The sequence below is a fragment of the Triticum aestivum genome, chromosome 1A, assembly GCF_018294505.1.
Source record: "Triticum aestivum cultivar Chinese Spring chromosome 1A, IWGSC CS RefSeq v2.1, whole genome shotgun sequence".
In the NCBI taxonomy this organism is placed as follows: domain Eukaryota; kingdom Viridiplantae; phylum Streptophyta; class Magnoliopsida; order Poales; family Poaceae; genus Triticum; species Triticum aestivum.
The window spans coordinates 56,397,289-56,420,555 of NC_057794.1; the positions used below are offsets into that span (position 1 = coordinate 56,397,289).

Here is a 23,267-nt window from a genome sequence, read left to right on the forward strand (position 1 = left end):
GGGGTAATACTCGACACAAGATCAAAGTAAAGGTGGGACTGGTGTATTGATCCATAGAAGACAATTGCTTTAACTTGTCCGAGAAATGAGATCAAAGAAGAACAATCATGGTCGGAACCACGGTTGCAAAAGGCCAGATCCTAGATATAAGATGAACTTATACCAAAGGAATAATTTATTTAAAAGAAGCTTTAATGATATGATCTACATCGTGTCCATGGGCATGAACACAAGTTCAAGGTCGACTCGCACTTCTCCAATGCATATCCTTTCATTCACTTCTCACGTTCGATGAAGTTGCAGTGTTGAAATTTTATCTGGTGAAGCACCAGAAGAGTATGACTCGTGAAAACTTTCGGGTTCACACGGTTTAGAGAAGGCATATGTTCAACCCACAGGGGCTTCTTAGAAACGTATACCACAAGTTTCAAGAGCAAATAACACAAGCTCGAAAGTAGAGCAAGGTTGAGAAAGTAGATGATACAATTATCAAGGGCATTATGTATCCAAGGGAAGGCTCACAAGGTTATTGAATATGAAGGATGCTGACGGATAAAATCCAACAATGGGCCTGATGGTCCACAAGGGATCTGACGTGAGCATCGGTACTCAACTAGAGGAAGCAAATTATAGAAACAACTGACTAACTCAATTGTCAAATGCAAAGGAATTATGATTTCCAAATCAAGGGATCAGAAGCAATGCTCTGATTAGGGGTGGATAAGTTGAATAGCCTTAGGGTACAATCAAAGACAATTGGATTGGTCGAGAACCAATTCCAGTTAAAAGGATGGCAGCTCAGCCGAAAAATTAATTTATAAGGATCAATGATGATTGCGTGTATTCGCAAACATATTGAGTCAACGGACTCAAAATGATAATGACAAGGAATGTCATTAAGACTACGAGACTTATGGGATTAACCATAATGCAAGCAAGCAAGAATTTCAAGAGCCAAAGGCTCCAGAGGATTTTCGGAAGATCGAATATTATTTTGAAGACTTTCGTGAAACACATGAACAACTGGGGATAGCGGTTACTCGACAAGTGCGAGAATTATCCATAGGGGTATTCAGGTGACAAGGAATTGCAAGACAGTAGGCACAAGATATTCTCGGATCAATAGAGAGAATTTCGGGGTATCTTGTAATAACAAGATCAACTGGGAATAAAAGTAAGAACGTCAAGTGTATGTATTTATCCATAGGGATATTTCGATGGTAGGGAATTGCAAAAGCAACGGACATAAGGTCTCAAAAGAGTTTCGGCGAGTAACTTCGAAATCTTCTGGTGCCGTCGGCGATCACCTGGACTGAAGGGGCTCTCCGGGAGAAAGTATTTTCGAGAACCTAAAGTCAGATTATAGTAGAAATCGTTTAACCCGAGTAGAAGAGAGTTCAGAGTCCCAGAGTAAAGGTCGAGGAGTAAAAGATCCTAATACCACCCAATGGCGACGTGGGCCCATGGGCCGCACAGCCATGTTAGTAAAAGTTTTGTAAAGTCTAGACTCGACTTCGGCCAAGGAGTTGGAAGGGGGATTCCTACAGGCAGTCGGCTCTGATACCAACTTGTGACACCCCCGATTCAATCGTACACTAATCATGCACGCAAATGTGTACGATCAAGATCAGGGACTCACGGGAAGATATCACAACACAACTCTAAAACATAAATAAGTCATACAAGCATCATAATACAAGCCAGGGGCCTCGAGGGCTCGAATACAAGTGCTCGATCATAGACGAGTCAGCGGAAGCAACAATATCTGAGTACAGACATAAGTTAAACAAGTTTGCCTTAAGAAGGCTAGCACAAACTGGGATACAGATCGAAAGAGGCGCAGGCCTCCTGCCTGGGATCCTCCTAAACTACTCCAGGTCGTCGTCAGCGGCCTACACGTAGTAGAAGGCACCTCCATTGTAGCAGGAATCGTCGTCGATGGTGGCGTCTGGCTCCAAGGCTCCAGCATCTGGTTGCGACAACCAGGTAGAAGGGAAAAGGGGGAAAAGAGGGAGAAAAGCAACCGTGAGTACTCATCCAAAGTACTCGCAAGCAAGGAGCTACACTACATATGCATGGGTATATGTGTAAGGAGGCCATATCGGTGGACTGAACTGCAGAATGCCAGAATAAGAGGGGGATAGCTAGTCCTATCGAAGACTACGCTTCTGGCAGCCTCCGTCTCGCAGCACGTAGAAGAGAGTAGATTGAAGTCCTCCAAGTAGCATCTCCAAGTAGCATCTCATAGCATAATCCTACCCGGCGATCCCCTCCTCGTATCCCTGAGAGAGAGCGACCACCGGTTGTATCTGGCACTTGGAAGGGTGTGTTTTATTAAGTATCCGGTTCTAGTTGTCATAAGGTCAAGGTACAACTCCAAGTCGTCCTGTTACCGAAGATCACGGCTATTCGAATAGATTAACTTCCCTGCAGGGGTGCACCACATAACCCAACACGCTTGATCCCATTTGGCCGGACACACTTTCCTGGGTCATGCCCGGCCGCGGAAGATCAACACGTCGCAGCCCCACCTAGGCAAAACAGAGAGGCCAGCACGCCGGTCTAAACCTAAGCGCGCAGGGGTCTGGGCCCATCGCCCTGAGCACACCTGCACGTTGCGTGGGCGGCCGAAAGCAGACCTAGCCTAGTGGCGTTCCAGTCCAATTCGGCGCGCGCCGCTCCGTCGCTGACGTCTGAAGTGCTTCGGCTGATACCACGACGTCGGGATACCCATAACTACTCCCACGTAGATGGTTAGTGCGTATAGGCTCGTAGCCGACTCAAATCAAATACCATGATCTCGTTAAGCGTGTTAAGTATCCGCGAACGCCGAACAGGGCCAGGCCCACCTGTCTCCTAGGTGGTCTCAACCTGCCCTGTCACTCCGCCACAAAGTAACAGTCGAGGGCCGTCGGGAACCCAGGCCCACCTCTACCGGGATGGAGCCACCTGTCCTTTCAGCCCCCTCATCAGAATCACTTGCGGTTACTCATCGAGCTGACCCGACTTTAGTCACCATCTGTATAGTATGTATGTATGTATATACCCGTGATCACCTCCCGAGTGATCACGGCCCAATAGTATAGCAAGGCAGACTGACAAGAATGTAGGGCCAATGATGATAAACTAGCATCCTATACTAAGCATTTAGGATTGCAGGTAAGGTATCAACAGGTGTAGCAACAATGTCAGGCTATGCATCAGAATATGATCAACGGAAAGCAGTAACATGCTACACTACTCTAATGCAAGCAGTATAGAGTAGAATAGGCGATATCTGGTGATCAAGGGGGGGGGCTTGCCTGGTTGCTCTGGCAAGAGAGAGGGGTCGTCAACTCCGTAGTCGAACTGGGCAGCAGCAGCGTCGGTCTCGTAGTCTACCGGAGAGAAGAGGGGGAAGAAATAATGAATACAATGCAAACAAATGCATATCGATGCATGACATGACAAGTAACGATGCTAGGTGTGCCCAATCGCGGTAGTAGGTGATACCGACGAAGGGGGGAAACATCCGGGAAAGTATTCCCGGTGTTTCGCGTTTTCGGACAGATGAACCGAAGGGGAAAAGTTGCGAGTTCGATAGGTTAGGGGTGTGTGGCGGACGAACGGACTGCGTATCCGAAATCGTCTCGTCGTTCTGAGCAACTTTCATGTATAAAGTTTTTCCATCCGGGCTACGGTTTATTTTATATTGATTTTCTAAAGTTTAAATCATTTTTAGAATTTATTTAATTAATTTAATCAACATTATCCAGAATAGTGTCTGCTGACGTCATGATGACGTCAGCATGACATCAGCAGTCAACAGGGGTTGACTTGGTCAACCTGACGTGTGGGTCCAGTGGGACCCACCTGTCATACCCTGTTTAGGCTAATCAGGTTTTAGCTAAACTAATCACAGTTTAATTAGACTAATTAGTTAATTTGATTAATCTAATTATGATTAATTAACTTAATTAATTCCTTAATTAATTAATTAATTAATTAATTATTTTTATTATTATTAATTTTAATTCCTTTTTTTAATAAAACGTTCTGGGGCATGGGGCCCCCATGTCATTGGCCCCAGGGGGCCGATGCGGGCACGGGCGCGTGGGTGCCTGATACGGCACCCACCCAGGCCAACCGCGGTGGCGGGACTGGCGGGGCACGGTGGGGTGCCGGCGACGCAGGGAGGTAGGGGGCGTGCGCTCGTGGAGCCGGGCAAGGACGGCGATGAGCGGGCACGATGGAGGCGGGGCCGCTGTGAGCGCGGCCGAGGCGTGGGCCCGGCGCGTCGAGCGCGCACGCGGGCGCAGGCCGATGGCCGCAGGGGGTAGAGGGGCTCCGGGGTGCCGGAGCACGGCAACGAGCGGGCGAGGCGGTGTGGTCCGATGACCAAACGCGGCCACAGCGGGTGCGGTGGGGAACGAGGGGGAAGAGGAGGGGGACCTCGGCCGAGCGAGGAGGCGCGAGGGAAGGGACGCGGGCGCGGTGAGCCGGCGCGAGCCGGAGCGCGGCAAGCGCGGCACCGGAGCGGGCTCCGGCCACGGCGACCGAGCGCGCGGGGGGGGGGGAGATGGGATCGATCCCAGGGGAATCGGGGGCGCGAAGGGGGGGGAAGCTCACGGCGGGGGGCGTGGGGTCTCGGGAAAGCGGGCTCGGGGGCGGTCGGGGGCGACCGGCGAGGAGGAGGGCGGTGAGGCGCTCGACGGCGACGGAGCGGTGGCGTGCAGCGTGGTGGTCGTCGGGGGCGGCGCGGGACCTCCCCGATCCAGTCGAGTGGGGGCGCCTGGGAGGAGGCAGGGGCGGCGTCCGACGGGGTGGAGGTCCGGCGGCGGTGGGCGTCGTCAGGGGGGCGGGGGGGCTCCAGGCGGCGGCGATGGGCGCTCGATCCCGATTGGATCGGGCGAGAGGGAGAGATGAGGGAGAATGTGGGGAATCGGGGGGAGTTGGTAGTGGGGGATCTGGGGTTAGGGTTTCGGGGCGTGGGGGTTATGGGGGTGGCCGACTGGGCCTGGGATCGGCCCAGTTGGGCCAGGGTCCAGGGGGGGTTTCTCTTCCTTTTCTTTTTTTTGTATTGTTTTCTGTTTTCTTCTTATTTATTTTCTTTTCTGTTTTTATTTATCTATAATCACTTAGGCATTTTATAAAATTGTGAACCTTACACCATAATTATTTTTGTAATATTTGGCAACCACCGAACATTTTTGTTTTAATTTTTGAAAACTTTTATTGTTTTCTTTTATTTAAATTTTGAATTTGTTTCGGTTCTGAACTATCGAGAGTTTATCACAGTAACCGTGGTGACGTGGCATCATTAGCGGGGAATCACTGTAGCTTAATTATCCGGGCGTCACAAGCATAGACAACAAGGTTATTCCTAAATGTAAACAAAACAGAATGTTTTGCACATCCAAGTTTCAGTCACCAAATTTGAGTGTTTTAAAAGGAAAGTGAGCGAGGTAGGCTGACATACTGGACCAAGCAAATACAATGCTTTTGTATTACCTGTGGAATAACATGGTCTAAATTAGATATCACAGATAGGGAAAGAGATAATGTGTATGAGCGAGACCCAAATTAACAATCTACCATATCATACAAAAAAAGGAAAGCAACAGAATAGTAAAACTATGCTTTTATATGCTGAATCATATTTTTGAACAGACTATCGACTTGAAAGAAAGGAATTAATCATGGTGAGCTCAATTTTATAGACAACAGGTGTCAGCGAAGTTGTATTTTTCTGAACACATGTTGTGGCAGTGACTAATCTTCTTAACTTCTTTCTTCAAAAAGCATGTCTTGCAGTTTTCTGAAGATTTTCATCAATTGTATCCTTGGTCTACAATTGTTTGAAGAATTGTATGCAAATCAATGTATCCTTGGGCACAATCAAATTTACGAAAAAGGGTTTCCCCCCTTTATTTATATTATAAAGCACCAACACAACATCGAAGCATCCGATACAAACGCACGCCACACACAGCCAAGGCAAGATACACGAATGCTGGGCACCGACACACAACCTCAACAACTATGAAGCACCTATAAGATGTGCAAAACAGATCCGCTTAGAGCCGATGGAGACTACCACCATGAGGAGCGATCGTCTGGGAGGATGTGCGACGGACACGTCGGACCGAGGACTCCAAGACGGTGCCTCCAGGAAGGGCACGACCACAAACATCGTCACTGTCCGATCCGAAGATCAAGTTTTCACCCGGAGTAAGACGGAAGGAGTAGAAGCACCACGACGGAGCCTGCAAGGAGGAACACGTCGTCCACGGACGCCATCACCAACCAGTGCACGGACTGGGTAGGTGATGGACCGCGGTGCTTCAACCCCTCCGCCGTAACCCCAGTCCGCCAACCACCCGCAGCCATGCCGCCCGAGCGGCCATGGTTGCCTGTCTGTAGCCGAGCCGTGCAATCCGCCCACGACCAACTCGGCTCCCACGGCCAGGGTCGCCGCACTGCCATGAGACCACCCCGAGAGTCACCAAAGGCCACAACTTGCCCAGATCCGGGACCCCAACCACCTCCAGAGCAGCCGGCGGCAAACCTGGCTCGAGAAGGGTCGCGGCCATACATCGACCGGGGGAAAGGGGAGGCGGGGAAGTGGCTCATGGCCACGACCGGCGCCCGTGCCAGCTCCAACCCCCCCCCCCCCCCCCCCCCCGAAACCATGTTTCTCCCTCGCGCCGAAGGCCTAGACCATGAGGAAGCACCAGCCGCTGCCCGATGCATGAGAGGAAGGATGGCAGAGCTGCCGCCGCCTAGAGACGCCACCAGGGGGTCCTCCCGTGCCGAGCGTCGCCACCCAGCCGCAAGGGCCCAACTGGGCGGGAGCTGCCCACCTCCCCCGCTCCCCCCCCCCCCCCACACACACACACCAGAGATCCACGGCGAGAGGGCCGCCCGCGACCCGCGGCGCCGGATGCGACGCTGAGGCGCTGTCGGAAGCAACCGCCGTCGACGCCATCCATCGGCCCGCATCACCACCATGCCGCCTGCCGCCATCACCGGCCTACTCTTGAGCGCCGCTGCGCCCGGCACCGAGCGCCGCGTCCCCGCCCGCGAGATCTCACCCGCGACATACCCCACACGCGGGGGAGGTAGGGGCCCCGCTGCCACCGGCGTCCTTTGGCGGGGGCAAGGGTGGAGGAGGGAGGAGGGGGTGCTAGCGGCGGAGATCTGGAGCCCCCTCCCCGACACCTCGCGGGTGGCGGCGGGGGAGGGGATAGGGTTCTTTCTGGATGATCTCGGCACTATCAAATTTCAGGAAACAACCAGGCTGGTGTGCCTTTTTTTTACAGAACTCTATGGCTGGAGAGCCTTTTCGTGGGTAAGCAGGTGGATCAGAACATTTGGTGCCTATTTAACATTTTATAAATATAACTACTATGAAAGCCACACCCAACAGCCAGCTATTTGACCTTCGTAAACCTTCTTTGCCAAGTTATACAAAGCAACAACACATGTTTTGCTGTCTATTTTTTTTATTTTTCTCATCAAACAGACACCACATATGAACATCTAAAACTTTTTAGTTAGCTTCAAATCCATAGATATGAGCATCTTAAATTCTTTAGTTAGCCTACATTGATATGAGCACAGCCAATTGAGTAGGGAGAATAGACAGTATACCATGTCAACATCACCATTAGTAGACAAGCACATAATCCATGATATATGTACACGGTACACCATTGCATTTTTTTAGTTGAAAAGAGATCAGAAGCATCCTAATGAGTTACATCGAGATAATCTGATTGCATGTGTTTTAAACGTCCATGCTGGGCCGTGTCTTGATCAACACGCATGCAGATTCGAAAGCACATCTCATATTTAATTTCTACTGAGTATAAACATGAACTTGAGTTGTTTTACTCAAACATATAGTAAGGATAATCCTATAAGAACTGTACAGGCAAAAAGACACATTCTGGTTACCCTGCCACCGGCCCATCTCATAGCAGTTCAGACAAACACACACATAACATGATAAGAGTACAAAAAACATCAGAACTCACTGACATGCATGGCACAAGCTAGCAAAACAGAATGATTAGATTATTTAGAGATGCATCAACACCAATCACGAATTGGACCGGAGCATGTTATCCGCTTGTCCAGCAGAAAATTAAAGAGGTGGTGCCTTTTGGAAACAAACCGCTCCATCTTGATCCCATTCAACTCAATTTCTGATGCTACCTACAACACACAGTTGTGTCTTGTGGCCTTGTGGGGATAAATATGTACATCTGCCAGGAGAAATTATGCATAAAATTGAGCTATGAGCTATGTTTTATTTAGAATGCCAGGTCATAAAATTGAAAATTTGGAAAAATTAATGGGATGCAAATCATTTTGTGGTTTGAGTGCTGCTCATTGTACATGACTGACTTGGTTGAAGTGAAGAAAAATAAAAATACCTCTTGGTTTTGGTTGAGCTTTCCTGCAAGTGGTAGCAATAGGGGTTTTTTCCCACAACTTGGGGCTCCAAGAAGAAGAGCCATCCATTTATGTATGTGCACGAAACAAACGCAGCTTGGTTACTGTATTTTGAAGAAAAAGTTTCAGAGATCTTGGTGCTCACCTAAATAAGATCGCAGAAGAAAATGTATCATGAGACATTCTACATTGCAAAAATAGGAAACTAAAATACTTGAAAACTTGGAGGGTTCTACATCAGTAGACCTCAACCAAACCCCTCCATCACTATGAGCATTGTAGAATATTTCAAGCTTGTGAAACAAACAAAAAAGCAGGCTAACAATGTAAAGATAATTGTATGTAAAATATTTTATGGTGATGAATGTCAGGATGAGTGAAGGTGAACCGAAAGAAGATAAGAAACTGATATATTGGGTTAGAAGAAATTTGCAACAATGGATGATAGGAATCAGAACATACCAAGGGCATTTATTTACATTCAGATGTCGATTTTCAAAAAGAGTCTGCTCCCCAAATATAAGCCGAACCTTTAATTTCAGTATCTTTTGAATTCATGAAACAAACTCTTTTTGTGTATCAAGACGAGTGGAATCAAATCTTCAGAGCACAAGAAGTACGTCCAATAATTAACAATGATTCACAGCGAAATTGCATAGTATCCTCACCTGCTACTGGTTCCTGCCCTCTACATTAACACCCGGGGCAACCACCGCCATGGCATCTTGTGGATCTTGTCGCCGATGACACAACCTTTGAGCATGATCCTGGATAACATATGCAGTGTCACCGCCGTCGGCTCGTGCTTGACTGGGACAAGGTGTCTAAACAGGGGCTTCCTCCCAAATCCTCACCCTGCACGTACAGAATAAAAATGACGAGACGAGCACATCATGAATTAAGCAACTATAAATGTAACCTACACGGATATTAGTGTCCTAATCTTTGACCACATATCCCAACTGAACCTGTAAGGTACACATAATCAGGAACACACGCATATACATGCCAATTCCTCTGGTTTATCTGTAACATGCTATAACTTTTTATACTCTGCATCTTGTGTCAATTGGCAAAATGTTCATTAAATCACTGATTTTTAAAGATGCAAGTACATCTGAGCCATTTAGTAGTATCAGCTATAACTACATATCATAAAACTAAAATGCAGAATCATCTAGGAGTAGATCTCAAGGCGCAGTAATTGTTTAAGATATCCTTTTTTATCAGTGCCTGCAATGTTTATGCCTACACTAATAAGTCCAGTTTTCAGTCACAATTTTCAGACATGTAACACTGCAAATCGACATACCTTTTGATCCAGCCTGGAGCTTTAGGATCCATTGTGCCTACCGACTGCTTGGAGGCCGGCGGCAAGACCTCCCTTCCAGCATCGGCCATGCTCTCTGCCGCATAGATCTGGCCATCCGCGCTAAACGCCGGCACGTCGGGTTGGCTATGCCGATGGCCATGCAGGCAGCAAGGTCCAGGAATTGACACCAAAATCTGTACCTGGAAACAACACAAAAACCATATGGTGTCTATTAGGAGAAGATCATCCAAAAGAAAAATCAAAGAAGGGGAAGAAAAAGAAAGTGAACAACTGAAAACCAAGCACCAAACACTCAACAAATAGCCAAAATACACCAACAAAATTCCAAAGAAGCAACAAAAGAAAGAAGAAGAAACCAAGAGAGAAATAGGACATGCCAATCATATAATGGGTATGAAAGAAATTAGCCAACTTAAGTTAGGACCTCACTTAATTAGTCAAAGCAACATCAAAAATATTATTTTGCTCCTTGCTAGTTGCTGTAAAAAGGCATACAGCGATTCCATATTATCGGGTGGTTCTTAACTTCTTATTGCATAACTTTTCATGAACAATATGATATAATATCTTGGATGCTCCAATCTCCAAACTGTAAACCTTCCATCTGATATAGCGGCGATAGTGAATCATAATTGAATGGAGCACTATAACCGTCAGATTCACCAGTCTAATTAATATTTTAGAGCTACTTACACCAAAACCCTGGCCCTGTGTTACCATGGAGATGGCCTGAAAGAAACCACGGTTCCTTCAGGAAAAAACCCCAGCAAAACTCACTGCTTCCTCTCTATTACAATGAAAATAAATTAATTCAAACAAACAATACATGCTGCGTTGTAGCCCCTAATACGATATTAGTAGTTTTACTACTATTTCTAGACACCAAAATAGTATGAACAATTAAATCATTGGCTACAAATCAAGCAATCCCTGCTCGATTTTGAAGTTCTTTTAGCGAAAGTTGAATTGAACATGAAAAAATCAAACAATATACAGAGAGGAGCTGGTACACCTGTGGATGGGTTGGAAATGAAGTTGATGTATACAACGACACTATCTCGACGAGGACGCCCGCCGCCACGCACGGCTGGGATCTGAGCGACCACCACGAGCACACTCGTCAGGATATCCGCTTGATTTTGTTGGTATGCATATCATTTTTCTTCCTGTAACACAGATATCTTTTGCATTAAGAACAATACACATGTCTCCATCTTCCACATGAGGTGCATAGGTTGGCTTGTCCTTGCCTTGAGACACAACAGCTATTTGGGATGCCACATGAGACTCATACTGGGTAGTCATTTGGGGATTTCAACTGCAATGTCAGTTTCATTTTCCAGTGAGAGCCAAAGAGTTGTAGTTTCTTTCACTCAAACTATAAGCTGGACGCAAGAAAGAATCATACTGGACAATTATTACAAGATTTAACTGCAGGCTACTTTTGTTTTTCAGGCAGGATCAAAGGGTTGTAGCTTCTTTCTCACAATCCAATAAATGAGTGAATCTGCACCAAATCAAAATAAGCATCAGATTGGATGTGAGATGGAGCAAAGAGGGATAGGATGGGATTGGATTGGGAGAAGCACGGACCAAAGCAAAACGAATTAACCAAACCTCATTCAGTCCAACATACCAAATCAACCTAAAAGCACACCGAACTTATCCAGACCCATCGCCGTCAGCGGGCTGGGCACTCGGCAGGCACGTCCATGCCTTGTGCGCCACCAGCCTCTCCACCGCGAACGGCCTCCCCTGCACCTGCGGGGCTCTCCTGGTCCTCTTCTTCTTCCTCCTCCCCTCCTCCTAAGACCACCACCCCGGCACCCAACGGAGTTCAAAGAACAGCGGAACCCGATGGCACATCGATCATAGGGAGCGCCATGGCGCGGCGGAGGAGAAGAATCTGGGATGGGGGAGGCGGCGGCGGCGAGAGTTAGCATGGGAGAAAGAGGGAAGAGGAGAGGAGGAGGCGGCGGCAAAGAGGGAAGGCGCCGTGGTCTCGTGGAGTCTTGAGCGAGACCAGGTTAGGTTAGGCCAATCCTACATGCGTGAGCGACTTTGACCAATCCCGTTGCGTTCATTTTGTCGTTTCTTATCCGACGTGGCTAGTGCGAGAGGACGCCCCTTCCGCACACGTTAATGTTTCTCGATTTGCTATCAGACTGGAAAATAGAAATTGCATTAGTGTGCAAAAGGTAGCCAAGGGTCGTGGTGCGATGTTTGTCAACATTAGCCACATTGTTGGTCCATCCAATTCCAGTGCTCTGATATAGTGGGCTCTGTTTAGTTTATAACTTTCCTGATCATTTTGGTCCATCCAATTCTAGTGCTTCTTCCATGTGCGAAACATACATAGTGCTCGTAAATGGCAGTCATGTACCAAATTTTCAAGCAAGCTCCGTAGTGATGGTTCACCTAATAAGATGCTTCTCTCCTACTGCACTTTCAGTGTGAAATGGTAAAACTGAAATTGAGTTGGGTTTACATTGGAATTGTTGCTGACTGCTAAAATGCCTACTCCAGCCTGAGTATCATTTTTACCTTTGACAGTCGCTAAACTGAAATCTAAGCGTGGATGGTTTTGAACCTCGGAACATGCAGAACCAGAAGCCGAGGACGAGATCAGACAGCAGGTAGCCAAGGAGGAGGCAGAGTGTGGCAGTCATGGTCGTGGGCGGGGCAGAGGCGGGGGGGCCAAGACGGCGACTCCGGAGCCAATGCCGTCAGGAAGGGGCAGAGGCCGTCCTAAGAAGGGAACCGGCAGCCCTGGCGCTTCTCCTCTGGAAGCCGGGAGCTCAGGACAAGGTGGGAAGAAGAGCGGGAAGCGAGGGAGGCCTCGCAAGTGATCGGCCGAGTTTTTTTGGGTCAGATCAGCTGGCAGCGATAGTGGTTGTTACTCTTTGGTGCTGCCGTGCCAGTGCTGCAGGTCCTGATTATGCCATACTAATCTGATGGCTTTGAACTCCTAGTCTAATGGAGATGGCAAGGGCTAGATTCATTACCTCCTGCAAATTGTGGATGCTAGCCATGGACACTGTAGGCACGAGCAGTGATGCTTTGGCGGCTGATGTTTTTTCTTTTGCGCGAAATGGATGCAGAACAGAGTAACAAGAATGCGCAGTTTTTTCTTTTTTGAAGTTAACAAGAATGTTAAGTTTTATCAAAAAGAAAAACACGTTCAGGAAAAGTCGGACTGGCGCGAGAATCCCCGGGCCCGATGTTACCTTCCGTCAGAACTAAGAAATGGAAAAAATGTGCGTGATACGGTGATAGTATACCGATGAACGTCGGCCCACACCTCCTGATGCTGCTCGGCGTGGAGACGCCGTCGCCGGGGCGTGCGGCGAGTTCTTCGTGGAATCGTGGTGGGAAAATGGGAGAGGCTGCTGCGGTATGACCTCGAGAGCCGCAGCAAGCCGGAGCTCCACGAGTGCAACCGCGCGCGGGTAGCCGGCGGCTAGACGCGCTCTACCGCCACTACAGTGCGTCCCCCTTCTCCAAGTGAGAAAGGCTACTGGTGTTTTTTTTTAGAAACTATCGATCTTTAGCAGTTGATGTGATGTGGTGATCAAAAGGTGCTCGATTTAAGGTGACAATGCACTGTAACATGGTCCATTCTTAGTTTCATTCCTGAGTTACGGCTAGAAGAAAGGTTCAATTTATCATCGCTACTTTTTTGAATGACTATGTGTTGTGTCATGGAACAACAAACTTAGATACAAGGACATTGATCAACACAAGATTATAATTTGCATTGTGTAAGTCGATGTGACTTATAACTGGAGCAACAAATTATTGACAGCAAAATAATTTGCATGGCAACACTTCCAATTCTCGAACAGGACGGGATCCTTTCCGGCTTCAAGAATCTTGCTTCTTCTCAATAAACATAAACTTCAACGGAGCAACAACAAACCGAACTTAAGTGACGTCTACGGCGCAACAACAAATCAAACTTAAGTGACGTATAGGTCCTATTTGCTGGGTGCAGGGGAATAGGATTGGCCTACTGCAGTACTGCTGTGATGGTCGTCGCCGCCAGAGAGCGCCGGCACTAGATTGAGATTGAGGGGACGCTTGCGGCTGTGAGACACGGAGCCGGCTGCGTCCATGGCCGGAGTGGTGAGAGACGAGCCAAGGAGTGGGAATGCTGCAGGCGTCGGGCAAAAGGGTTGGGCTTTTCACCCCGCAGTCGCGTTTTCACCGGCTCTCGAGCTGGGATTCCAAACTCTCCACGCCAAAATTTCACGTGCGCAAGATTCCTCAATCCCATTACTGGCAGTCAAAATGTGCACAAATTTTACACACTCACTCCACGGGTACATGACTAGCAAAAAATTGCACAGGCAAAACTGTGTTCAGTAATCAGTATCCTCTCTCTTTCAAGAGCCACTACTATAAAAGTATTACTAGATGGAACCATTGGACATCGAGGAAAAAGATGCAACTCTTGACTTGCACTACTAGCCTCTACCAGAAACAAAAAGAATTCCAGCTACAGGAAATGCTGGAGGATCATACTGCAACTGTCAACACAAATTCATGTTAGGACCGAATGATGAGTCATTGAGGTAATGAGGAGGAGATAAGGAATGGCTTACAGTGAACTGCTCTCCTCTATGTACACTTGTACATATAGAAGGATACTAAATGGGAGGTTCGGTACGTATTCCCGGCGTTGTTGCGTTATCTGTGTCATCAACGAGACGGCGGAACCGCGCCGCAAGTTCTTGGTAGAACTGCATATCTGATGGACTTACTCGGTCGATTGCCGACTTGAAGTGTGTAATTGCTACTTCTGGGATGTCAAAGTTCTCCTGGTAAAAATCCAAATAATTTATCAGCAAGCTTCTAGTGAAGAAAACACATCCAGTCCTTGTGTACCAGAATGGGCAAAGGGCAGGTAGCATACATCAAGAGCAGCTACAGCGGCTTCCCTGCAGACGAGCTTTATGTCGGCGCCGGTGTAGCCTTCTGTGAGTCTAGCAAGTTCGTTTAGATTGACATCGTGACTGCAAGGAATGCTGCGTGTATGAATCCGGAAAATATCCTCACGGTCAGCTTCATCTGGTGGTTGAACATCAAGCAGTCTGTCGAAACGACCTAGTGCATACATCATTCATGAAGTTAAAACCAACAAAAGATAGAGAGCATTGCATGTGTAACTCAACAAGGAACATAGACCATAAAATGCATGTGCATAATCTGTGTAGTTAAGACAGATGACCTGGTCTCAGAAGTGCAATATCGATTTTGTCAGGACGATTCGTAGCTGCAATAACAGTGACACCAATCTTCTGGTCCAAACCTGTTGCAATCATGGTAATTATAGATGATAAAAACCTAACTGGCAAAGATATGTAACAACTAACATGAGTCCAGATCGTAGGTTTTCAGCATTTCCAACTAAGAATGAAAAGACAAGCAAATACTCCCTCCGTTCGGAATTACTTGTCGCAGAAATGGATGTATCTAGACGTATTTTAGTTCTAGATACATCCATATTCGAGACAAGTAATTCTGAACGGAGGGAGTAGCACAGAGCCCAGTAACTAATACTCCCTCTGTCCCATAATATAAGACATTTTTGCAAGTAGCTTGCAAAAACGTTATATTTGGGACGGAGGGAGTAAGATAGTAGGATACCGGGGCCTCAATTTTGACTAGTAATTGTCCATTTTAATGAATGTAATCTAGGTTTACTATCTAAGATTATTCTGTTAATTGTACCAAGAAAGAACAACCTGTGCGGAATCAACCAGTAGAACCTAAAGAAATAGTAGAAACGTCATATCTGCTCTAATTTACATGCTTGACTGCTTGGTTTGTGTAGTACTCACTCCGTTGCTTGGTTTGGGACAGAGGGAGTAGTCATCAATTAAATCAACGACAGCCTATAATACAAGAGTAACCCACTTTCCAGTATTTAACTACTTAATAAAAAATCAATGATTTGATCAAATAAAGACTGAGGTAACAAGTGACCAGTTGCTGGACTACCATCATGGACCAACCAACAGTCCCTAAGTACCAAGGCTTACCATCCATTTCCTGTAGCAACTGACTGAGTACCCTATCAGCAACAGATATGCCATTACTTCCATGGCCACGAGTTACTGCAAGCCCATCTATTTCATCAAAAAATAATATTGCAGGCGCATTATCCTTCGCCTTAGCAAATAATGATCTCACTGCCTTTTCAGAGTCACCAACCCATTTGCTGAAAAGCTCAGGACCCTTAACTGCAAGGAAATTCATTTTTGCTTCAGAAGCTACAGCGCGAGCCATTAATGTCTTACTGCAACCTGGTGGTCCAATCATTAGCAATCCTCTAGGAGGGCGGATCCCTAAGCGTTCAAACGCGTCTGGGCATTTCTGTGGCAACTGGATGGCTTCAATTAACTGCTTCTTGATCCTGGCTTGACCACCAACATCTTCCCATCGTACCTTTGGAAGCTCTAGCATTACCTGTACAGGAAATGATGGAAGAAGCATTAACATTGTGCTACGTTCTACAGATCACACACATATTTTTACTGATGTTGGTGTCTATTTCCCATAAGATAGCAACACACCAGGGTGCATCTCGAACAACCAAATCAAGAACACCTTACATTAAACTGAAATTGTTATACCAGAACTTCACATCAATTGTTCTGAAATGTGCAACTTTTAGTTTAGTTTCCACTGCTCATCAGTTGGAGTCCATGACACAAATATTGACACAAACATATGAAAAGAAAGAAAAAAAAGCAAGAGAGAAGAAATGATGCTTACAAGACAAGAACTATTATGAAAAAAATCACAGCAAGTAATAAGAGAAGAAATCTGAGAAAGAAACACTAAATGAACATATAAGGTGGGTAAAAATGATACCTCACGCATCGCACTTGGTCTAATTTTCATTTTAGCTTGTTCAAAGTCTTCTTTAGTCACCAACAATAGCAACTCATCTTTCTTATCATCCGGCTCGCTACTTTCTATGGTATCACCTCTACTGGTCCAGCAATGATCCTCCATTGACATGGTTAACTTTGAGAGAGATGATGATAATGAGCTTATTTCATAACCCAAAAGACCATCAATTTCTTGAATATTCGTCTTTTCTGCATTTGTGTCACGATCACCAAGTAGTTGGGTTGAACTTTCCTTTACACTGATATAACGGCGAAGAGCACTCAATGCAGCCTCGTTGCATAGTGCAGCTAGATCAGCACCCATGAATCCATGAGTGGCAAAAGCAAGGGACTCAACTTCCTCACTAGTGAGGGAGTGGTGAACTCCACTTAGAAGGTGGTGAAGTATGTCCAGCCTCTGTCCTGGAGATGGTACTCCTGCAAGTGAATCAACAATTGATCAACTTTGACTTGCTCAACAACTTGTCAACTGGACAACCCTATTATTCAACGGCTTATCATCGAAGACAGCCAGCTTGCATTTGACGCTATCTGTAAGCAGTCAACCTCAGTTTACCCTAAGTTCTGAAAACAGCTAGTACTAAAGTGATGCAGATAACTTTATATGGGGCATGATGTCTCTAAAGTATCGCAAAGTACTTAAAATGCAAGATAACAAATTGCCTATTTTTCGCCGGGGGAGGAGGGGCATTAATCAATCGCCTACAATTATTTGTTGATACCACCCTAAATGGATGATGTTACCAGCAAAAGGAATCCTCATGTATTCGGCACATATACTAGCACTGGATTTAGTTGCACACAAATACCTTTTGTTAGGGGATGATTGCACACAATACCTTAAAAAAGAACAGCACTGACCTAGAATAGATATAGAACTGCGGTACATGAAAAACATCAGAGATTTCTACCTATTTCAATTTCTTGATCGAATCTTCCTGGTCGTAGTAATGCACGATCAATACTTTCAAGACGATTTGTAGCAGCAATCAAGATAACACGATCATTACGGCCAATCTCATCCATCAGTTTTAACAGAGTGGCCACCATTCTAAGAGACAACTCCTCACCTCCATCCTTCCTGGCTGGAGCAATCGCATCCAATTCATCAATAAATATCTAATATCAATGAAGATACATATTATCAATCCTCAATGTTGTTATCAATTAAGACATCACATACTTCCTCATTGTAATATAGAGAAACCATTGGTAATTAAATAATTCAATTCATAGACATCAATAATCATATTGCTAATCATTCATAAGTCCTCATTGAAGTATAGAGAAACCATTTGTAATTAAATACTTCATTCAATCCATAAACATTGATAACAGGAGATATTACTAATTTTGATCACTAATAACTCAAGAGATAATGGATGATAACACCTAGCTTACCCAAAATCTAGTTCATAAGATATATTTGTTTTTTTATCTTCTTCAACTTTTGTATCTTCTTCAATTGCAGTAAGTGTTATATTGATTTTAAAATGGTAGTAACTTCTAACTTCACTTAAAATGTTAAAAAATGGTGTAAAGGATGAGGTTCCTCTAAAGATGGATGACCAATGTTTTCATCTAGAATACTAAGGGTAACCATCTGAGGATAGGAATCATTTTAACTCAGGTTCTAGAAGTCGTGAACAAAAAGATTGCTCATTTTTCTATCCCACATGATACAGGGTGAGGGAGAAAAGGTTAAAAAATTGTGACATTAGCTTCCTAAAAAGGTAGTAGACTAAGAGTATTTCAACTGCTGTTGACATGACAATGAAAAGAAGTGGTTGGCATTAGAAGAAAATCTAACCACAGCAGGTGCAGCTTGCTTAGCTGAAGTGAAAACATCATACAATGTTTGTTCACTTTCACCGTGATACTGACTAATGATCTCTGGTCCATTGATTGTAAAAAGATTGGCTCCCAGATCATAGGCACATGAAGAAGCAAGAGAGGTTTTCCCTGTTCCAGGTGGACCATAAAGAAGAAGACCTTTATACCTGAAATGAAAGAAAATAGTATATCGTTAACTAACAAATAAATGTGTTTGCAATCTAGGGGGGGGGGGGCAAGTTCACGCTATACCTTGGTAAATCATGCAAACCATTCCTTGGCAGACCAATTTGATCTGCCAGCGAAAACGAAATCATTTCTTTTACTTTTGCTGACACTTCCGATAACCCACCAAGCCTTTGATCATGATTGGCATCTTCACTTGCTGTATCAGCACAGATGGAATATTCTGGTGGGAACCCTAGCTTATCTGACCCAAACTCCTTTGAAGATGACAAATCAGAAAGGTGCACTTTTGTGGTTCTCTCGACAAGGAACAAAGCAGGGGTTTCAACCAATTTACCAGAGACATCTGCACTAGACATTGAATTTTTTTTCTCACGCACTACATCCAGGGCAGAACCATCTGTTTCTGCTCGCAGAACTACGAACATAGATAGTTTTCCGCACATTGAGAGAGGGACATAGTTTCCTTTCAGCAAGTGCCTACCATCAAGCCACCGTGATGCAGAAGTCTTCAGCAAGTCACTTATTTTATCATCTGCTAATGCTGATTTTGCAGTGGCTTGATCCAAGCACAATGAAAAGCCACTGTTAGATGCACCATCATGGGATTCATTTCTGCATGGAGGAGTTGAAGGAATCCTTTTAGGTGACTCCATAACCATCACATTTCTTACAGGATGGCAATCAGATTCCGACTTATTATGACTGGACGGTACAACTTTCGTTGGAACTAGACTGAGATAAAGATCGCTGCATTTTATCACACGCAAAAACTCGCCAGAATCAGCTCGCTTTGGGGCTTGGGATGTATATAGGGGGCTAATTAGCAAAGAACGACCTACTGCAGGGTATCCCAGTGTGCAGGCAAGATCCCAAGAGAGCTTGATGTCATTCTTTTGAACCTGATAAGAGTGACCATCCAATCAGAAACTTTTACAGTTTGGCATTCGCGGCATTTATACACCAAGAGAAGAAAGATAACAAAGGCACATACCTCACGTGAAGGGAAAACTGTGGCAGTCACAAAGTTCACCCCAGCTTCATTAGAGATGAGATCATTGTCCACATCAAGATCAAAAAATCTGTTGCACTCCTCAAATAAACTATCAAGTGGGAAGCCATCTAAACTGTTATTACTTGAAGAAATGAGTGACACCTAAGAACAAGGAGACGAAGCTCAGCTGACTAGAACAAAACAACACATAGACACTGGTAAGCTGAAGTTTTATCTCTGTTGGAAAATCCATGGGAAGCTCGAATGTCAGTTCTACAACCAGGGTACCGCAATCCACTGTATGTGTTAATCTTATTTTCAGCAAGCTGTAAATATGATTCTTTGCGGCGGTATTGAAAAACAGTGTGGATCAATCAATGTATATTCAGTTGACCAGATGTTACACTAGTAGAGCAAAGATACATCTACACAGTCAAAGGTGGGCACACAGTCGAAATTTTAACAGCAATAATTGATGTTACATGGAGCATGGTTTGTATTGAAAACACAAGTGTAGTGCTTAGTTAACAAGTTTGGTGAGGAGCATACAAAGACGAGGCACCCAGGCCGAAGCCCGGTGCTAGCCATGGCGGGCTCGGCAAGCCAGAGCCTCCCCTCGCCACCGCGGCTCCCGCCCCTGGAGACCACATCGGAGACGGTGCCGGCGAAACAACCCGCGCCTCCGCGGGGTACGAGAGCCGGGTACCGCGCCGCCGCCGCTGCAGCGGTGGACGAGAGGTCCAGGATGCAGCCCCCGGTGCCTTCACGGGCGCGAGAGGGAGGTGTACGAGGTGACGGCTGCGGGGATGCCGACGGCTTCTTCTTCTTGCCCTTCGAAGACATGGCAGCAGTTCCGGCGAGCTTCTGGGAACCTAACACAGATATGATACATGGATACACAAATTTGCCATTTTGGAAAAACTTCAATGTGGGGATACGTTTTGCTATTATTTTTAATTCACAAAAAAATATGTATAGAAGCTAGGAACAGCAGATCACCTTCTTGCTTGCTCTCCTGAGCTAAAATGCGCCGATACGTGTATCAGTATCTACAGATAGGTAAATTCGTCATTTTGGAAAAGCACCAATAAAGGGATACGATTTATTATTTTTAAAATTCACAAAAAAATATGTATAGAAGCTAGGAGCAGCAAATTACCTTCTTGTTTGCTCTCCTGAGGATGCCAAAGCAGCTCCAAGCCTCTCCAATTGACAATGTTGGTGCCCTGTTCCAACTGCAGGTTCCAAAGGGATAGAATTAGAGTATGTTTGGTTGAGCTGCGAGTTCTGAGAAAGCAGCCGTGAGCTGCGAGCTGTGAGAAAGCGGCTGTGAGCTGAGAACTGTGAAAAGGTTGGAAGTTATTTGGTCGAGACAACTGTGAAATTGTAGATTTGGCATGAATTTTCCATAATGCCCCTCGGGGCTGAAAGAATGTTTATGTACTAAGCAGTGACTTTTACATTGTTAGGCATTTCAACAACCATTTTGGAAAGGAAAATTAGACAATTCATGGCTAACATATAGGAAATTCAATGATTATATTGTAGTGTTTCATACTTCATGCGTATAAATATTAACAAATAAGATATGGACCATACAGAACACAAATTGTTCACATGATGATGGCCTTCATCAACATAGCTAACCTATCTTGCTCTCACAAAACACGCATCGGCTATCCTACTACAAATATTGTTCAAGATATCTTCGCTTTCCTACTCTTGAACGTGATTCGCTTGTGTTGGTGACACCCCCTTTCGTAGCACTGGGAGGTACGTACACATGCAATTCAATACCTTCCTAGCATATATACTGAAACATAAATTAATGTTAACATCAAACCCCGAAAATGAAGCCTTGTGCAACATTGCTAGTAAGGTTGACTAGGTGAAAACCCGAAGAATGATTGACTAGTGTAACAGGAAACACATAATTGTAAGAGAAATTGTAATATTGTAGGAGTATGAATAAACAAGAAACCAACAATGAAAGACTTGCAGCATGGCATAACACGAATGGTGGAACCTGAAGATCAATCAATAACATGCAAATGGAGAAGCAGTCACTTTCAATGGTAGTATTTAGGTCTGACTGCTAAAATCAACAACACAGCATAATACACCACCATATTCCCAATCACAAACAAGATTTGAGGCATCAATCATGCCAACAATACCACTAGTACTAATGTGTAAACCAATTTCGGCCAGTATAACCAAGAGAAAGCTCCTGCTTTCTCAAAATGCATGTTACTGCTAAGCTTTGATTTCAGGCCAAGACGGTGCAGATAAAACAATTAAATCTTTTATTTTCCATATAAACGGTGAGCCATTGCATGTTTCACTGCTAACATGTTTACACCAAAACATTTGCTCAACTGAAATTCAAACAACAATTTGTAAACATTTGCCCCTACAAGCATTATCACAAACACCTATCAAGCAAAATCCTTTCACATGTAAACTTGAACATGCATTGGAAATATCATGCAGAAAATACTCATCAAGAAAAAGGCATCATTATGCTCATAATATCCAATCTACAGCAAGTACGCATCCAATGCAAAAATCATTAAATCAGAACAAATGAACAAACAAGGATGCAAGAGGAAGGAGGGAGGGGGAATGAGGGAAGAGGGAGAAGGGGGGGGGGGGGGGGGGGGGGGGGGGGCGAAGGAGTGGTGGCTACCTCCCTAAGGACTGGTCTACGGCGTAGCTCCGGTCGGCGGCGTGCTGGGCGGGAGCGGCTGCTCGGCAGAGGGAAGCGCTACTGGGATCCTGTACCGGCGGCAGGGCAGCGGAGGCTTCGGCCCGCTTAGTGCGCCGCGGCTGAGGACCGGCAGTAGCGGCGGCGGGCCGGCGGCGGCTAGGAACTAGCTAGGGAGCGTCAGCTCGTTTGCTTTTCCGTTTCCTCGACTACCATATTTTTTTTGGTTGTACTTGACGAGGAGCACCTAGTCCAGCTTGGCCTCCGCGGGCACACCTGGCAGCCACGCACGCAGGGCCTTGTTCTTCCCGGAAACGTATCTAGTGCACCAACACTTATGGTGCTACCGATGCACCGAATGCCGTACAACATTTTAAAAAATCTGAAAAAAAATTAAGCACATTGACATAACATTAATGTATGTCATCACAAAATTTCGTATCAAAATTTGAAATACTTTTTAAGAATAAAAATCACAAAATTAACATCAGTGTGATAATGGGCCAAATCTAAAGCTCAACCTATATTATGTACTATCAGTGTTGAATTTGCCATTTTTGTTTTAGGAGCTTTCTTTCGAATTTTGACTTAAAATTTTGTGAGAATCTACATTAATATTGTGTCAATGTGCTACAATTTTTTTAGAATTTTTCAAACATTTAAAATGTGTGACTTGAGTTCGGTGCACCGGTAGCACCACAAGCACCGGTGCACCAGATATTCTCCTTGTCCTTCCCAGGGAAATATCTGGTGCACCGGAGCTTGTGGTGCTACCGATACACGGGAAAGTATCTAGTGCTCTCAGGCTTGGGGTGCTCCCGGTGCTCCAAATGTCCGAAAAACATTTTTAAAATG

At 45.4% G+C, this 23,267-nt stretch overlaps 1 protein-coding gene and 2 long non-coding RNA genes across 7 annotated transcripts; all 3 read right to left on the minus strand.

Annotated features, from left to right (window-relative positions):
- Positions 1-7,811: 7,811 nt before the first annotated feature.
- LOC123189604 (uncharacterized) lies at positions 7,812-10,938 on the minus strand. 2 transcript variants are annotated; one of them, XR_006495907.1, is made up of 5 exons: positions 10,785-10,938; positions 9,752-9,951; positions 9,108-9,294; positions 8,421-8,584; positions 7,812-8,249 (listed from the first exon to the last, which is right to left on the minus strand). It is a non-coding gene; the product is annotated as an uncharacterized lncRNA (long non-coding RNA). The 2 variants fall into 2 exon arrangements; XR_006495906.1 differs by having other exon boundaries at positions 9,752-10,938.
- An 83-nt stretch (positions 10,939-11,021) lies between these two features.
- LOC123189612 (uncharacterized) lies at positions 11,022-11,820 on the minus strand. Of its 3 annotated transcripts, none has more exons than XR_006495908.1 (3): positions 11,409-11,814; positions 11,195-11,279; positions 11,022-11,090 (listed from the first exon to the last, which is right to left on the minus strand). It is a non-coding gene; the product is annotated as an uncharacterized lncRNA (long non-coding RNA). The 3 variants fall into 3 exon arrangements; XR_006495910.1 differs by having other exon boundaries at positions 11,181-11,279; XR_006495909.1 differs by having other exon boundaries at positions 11,022-11,279; positions 11,409-11,820.
- A 2,205-nt stretch (positions 11,821-14,025) lies between these two features.
- LOC123189622 (calmodulin-interacting protein 111) lies at positions 14,026-22,643 on the minus strand. 2 transcript variants are annotated; one of them, XM_044602091.1, is made up of 14 exons: positions 22,395-22,643; positions 20,865-20,940; positions 20,705-20,754; positions 20,255-20,569; positions 19,706-19,867; positions 18,778-19,613; positions 18,503-18,692; positions 17,604-17,811; positions 16,652-17,109; positions 15,817-16,243; positions 15,003-15,083; positions 14,688-14,878; positions 14,377-14,592; positions 14,026-14,301 (listed from the first exon to the last, which is right to left on the minus strand). In XM_044602091.1, exons 4-13 carry the CDS (start codon positions 20,546-20,548, stop codon positions 14,422-14,424), a joined length of 3,018 nt encoding a protein of 1,005 aa, XP_044458026.1. In that variant the 5' UTR covers positions 20,549-20,569; positions 20,705-20,754; positions 20,865-20,940; positions 22,395-22,643; the 3' UTR covers positions 14,026-14,301; positions 14,377-14,421. The 2 variants fall into 2 exon arrangements, with proteins under 2 accessions (XP_044458026.1, XP_044458019.1); XM_044602084.1 differs by having other exon boundaries at positions 20,255-20,577; positions 22,395-22,642.
- Between the last annotated feature and the right edge of the window lie 624 nt (positions 22,644-23,267).

What these genes read in the sequence shown, in the direction of transcription:
- LOC123189622 (XM_044602091.1), bottom strand. Translation starts at nt 20,548, where the DNA reads ATGTCTTCGAAGGGCAAGAAGAAGAAGCCGTCGGCATCCCCGCAGCCG. An exon ending in GGCCTGGGTGCCTCGTCTTT is followed by an intron (nt 19,868 to 20,254) that starts GTATGCTCCTCA and finishes CCTTGTTCTTAG; the next exon opens with GTGTCACTCATTTCTTCAAG. An exon ending in CGATCAAGAAATTGAAATAG is followed by an intron (nt 17,110 to 17,603) that starts GTAGAAATCTCT and finishes ATTCACTTGCAG; the next exon opens with GAGTACCATCTCCAGGACAG.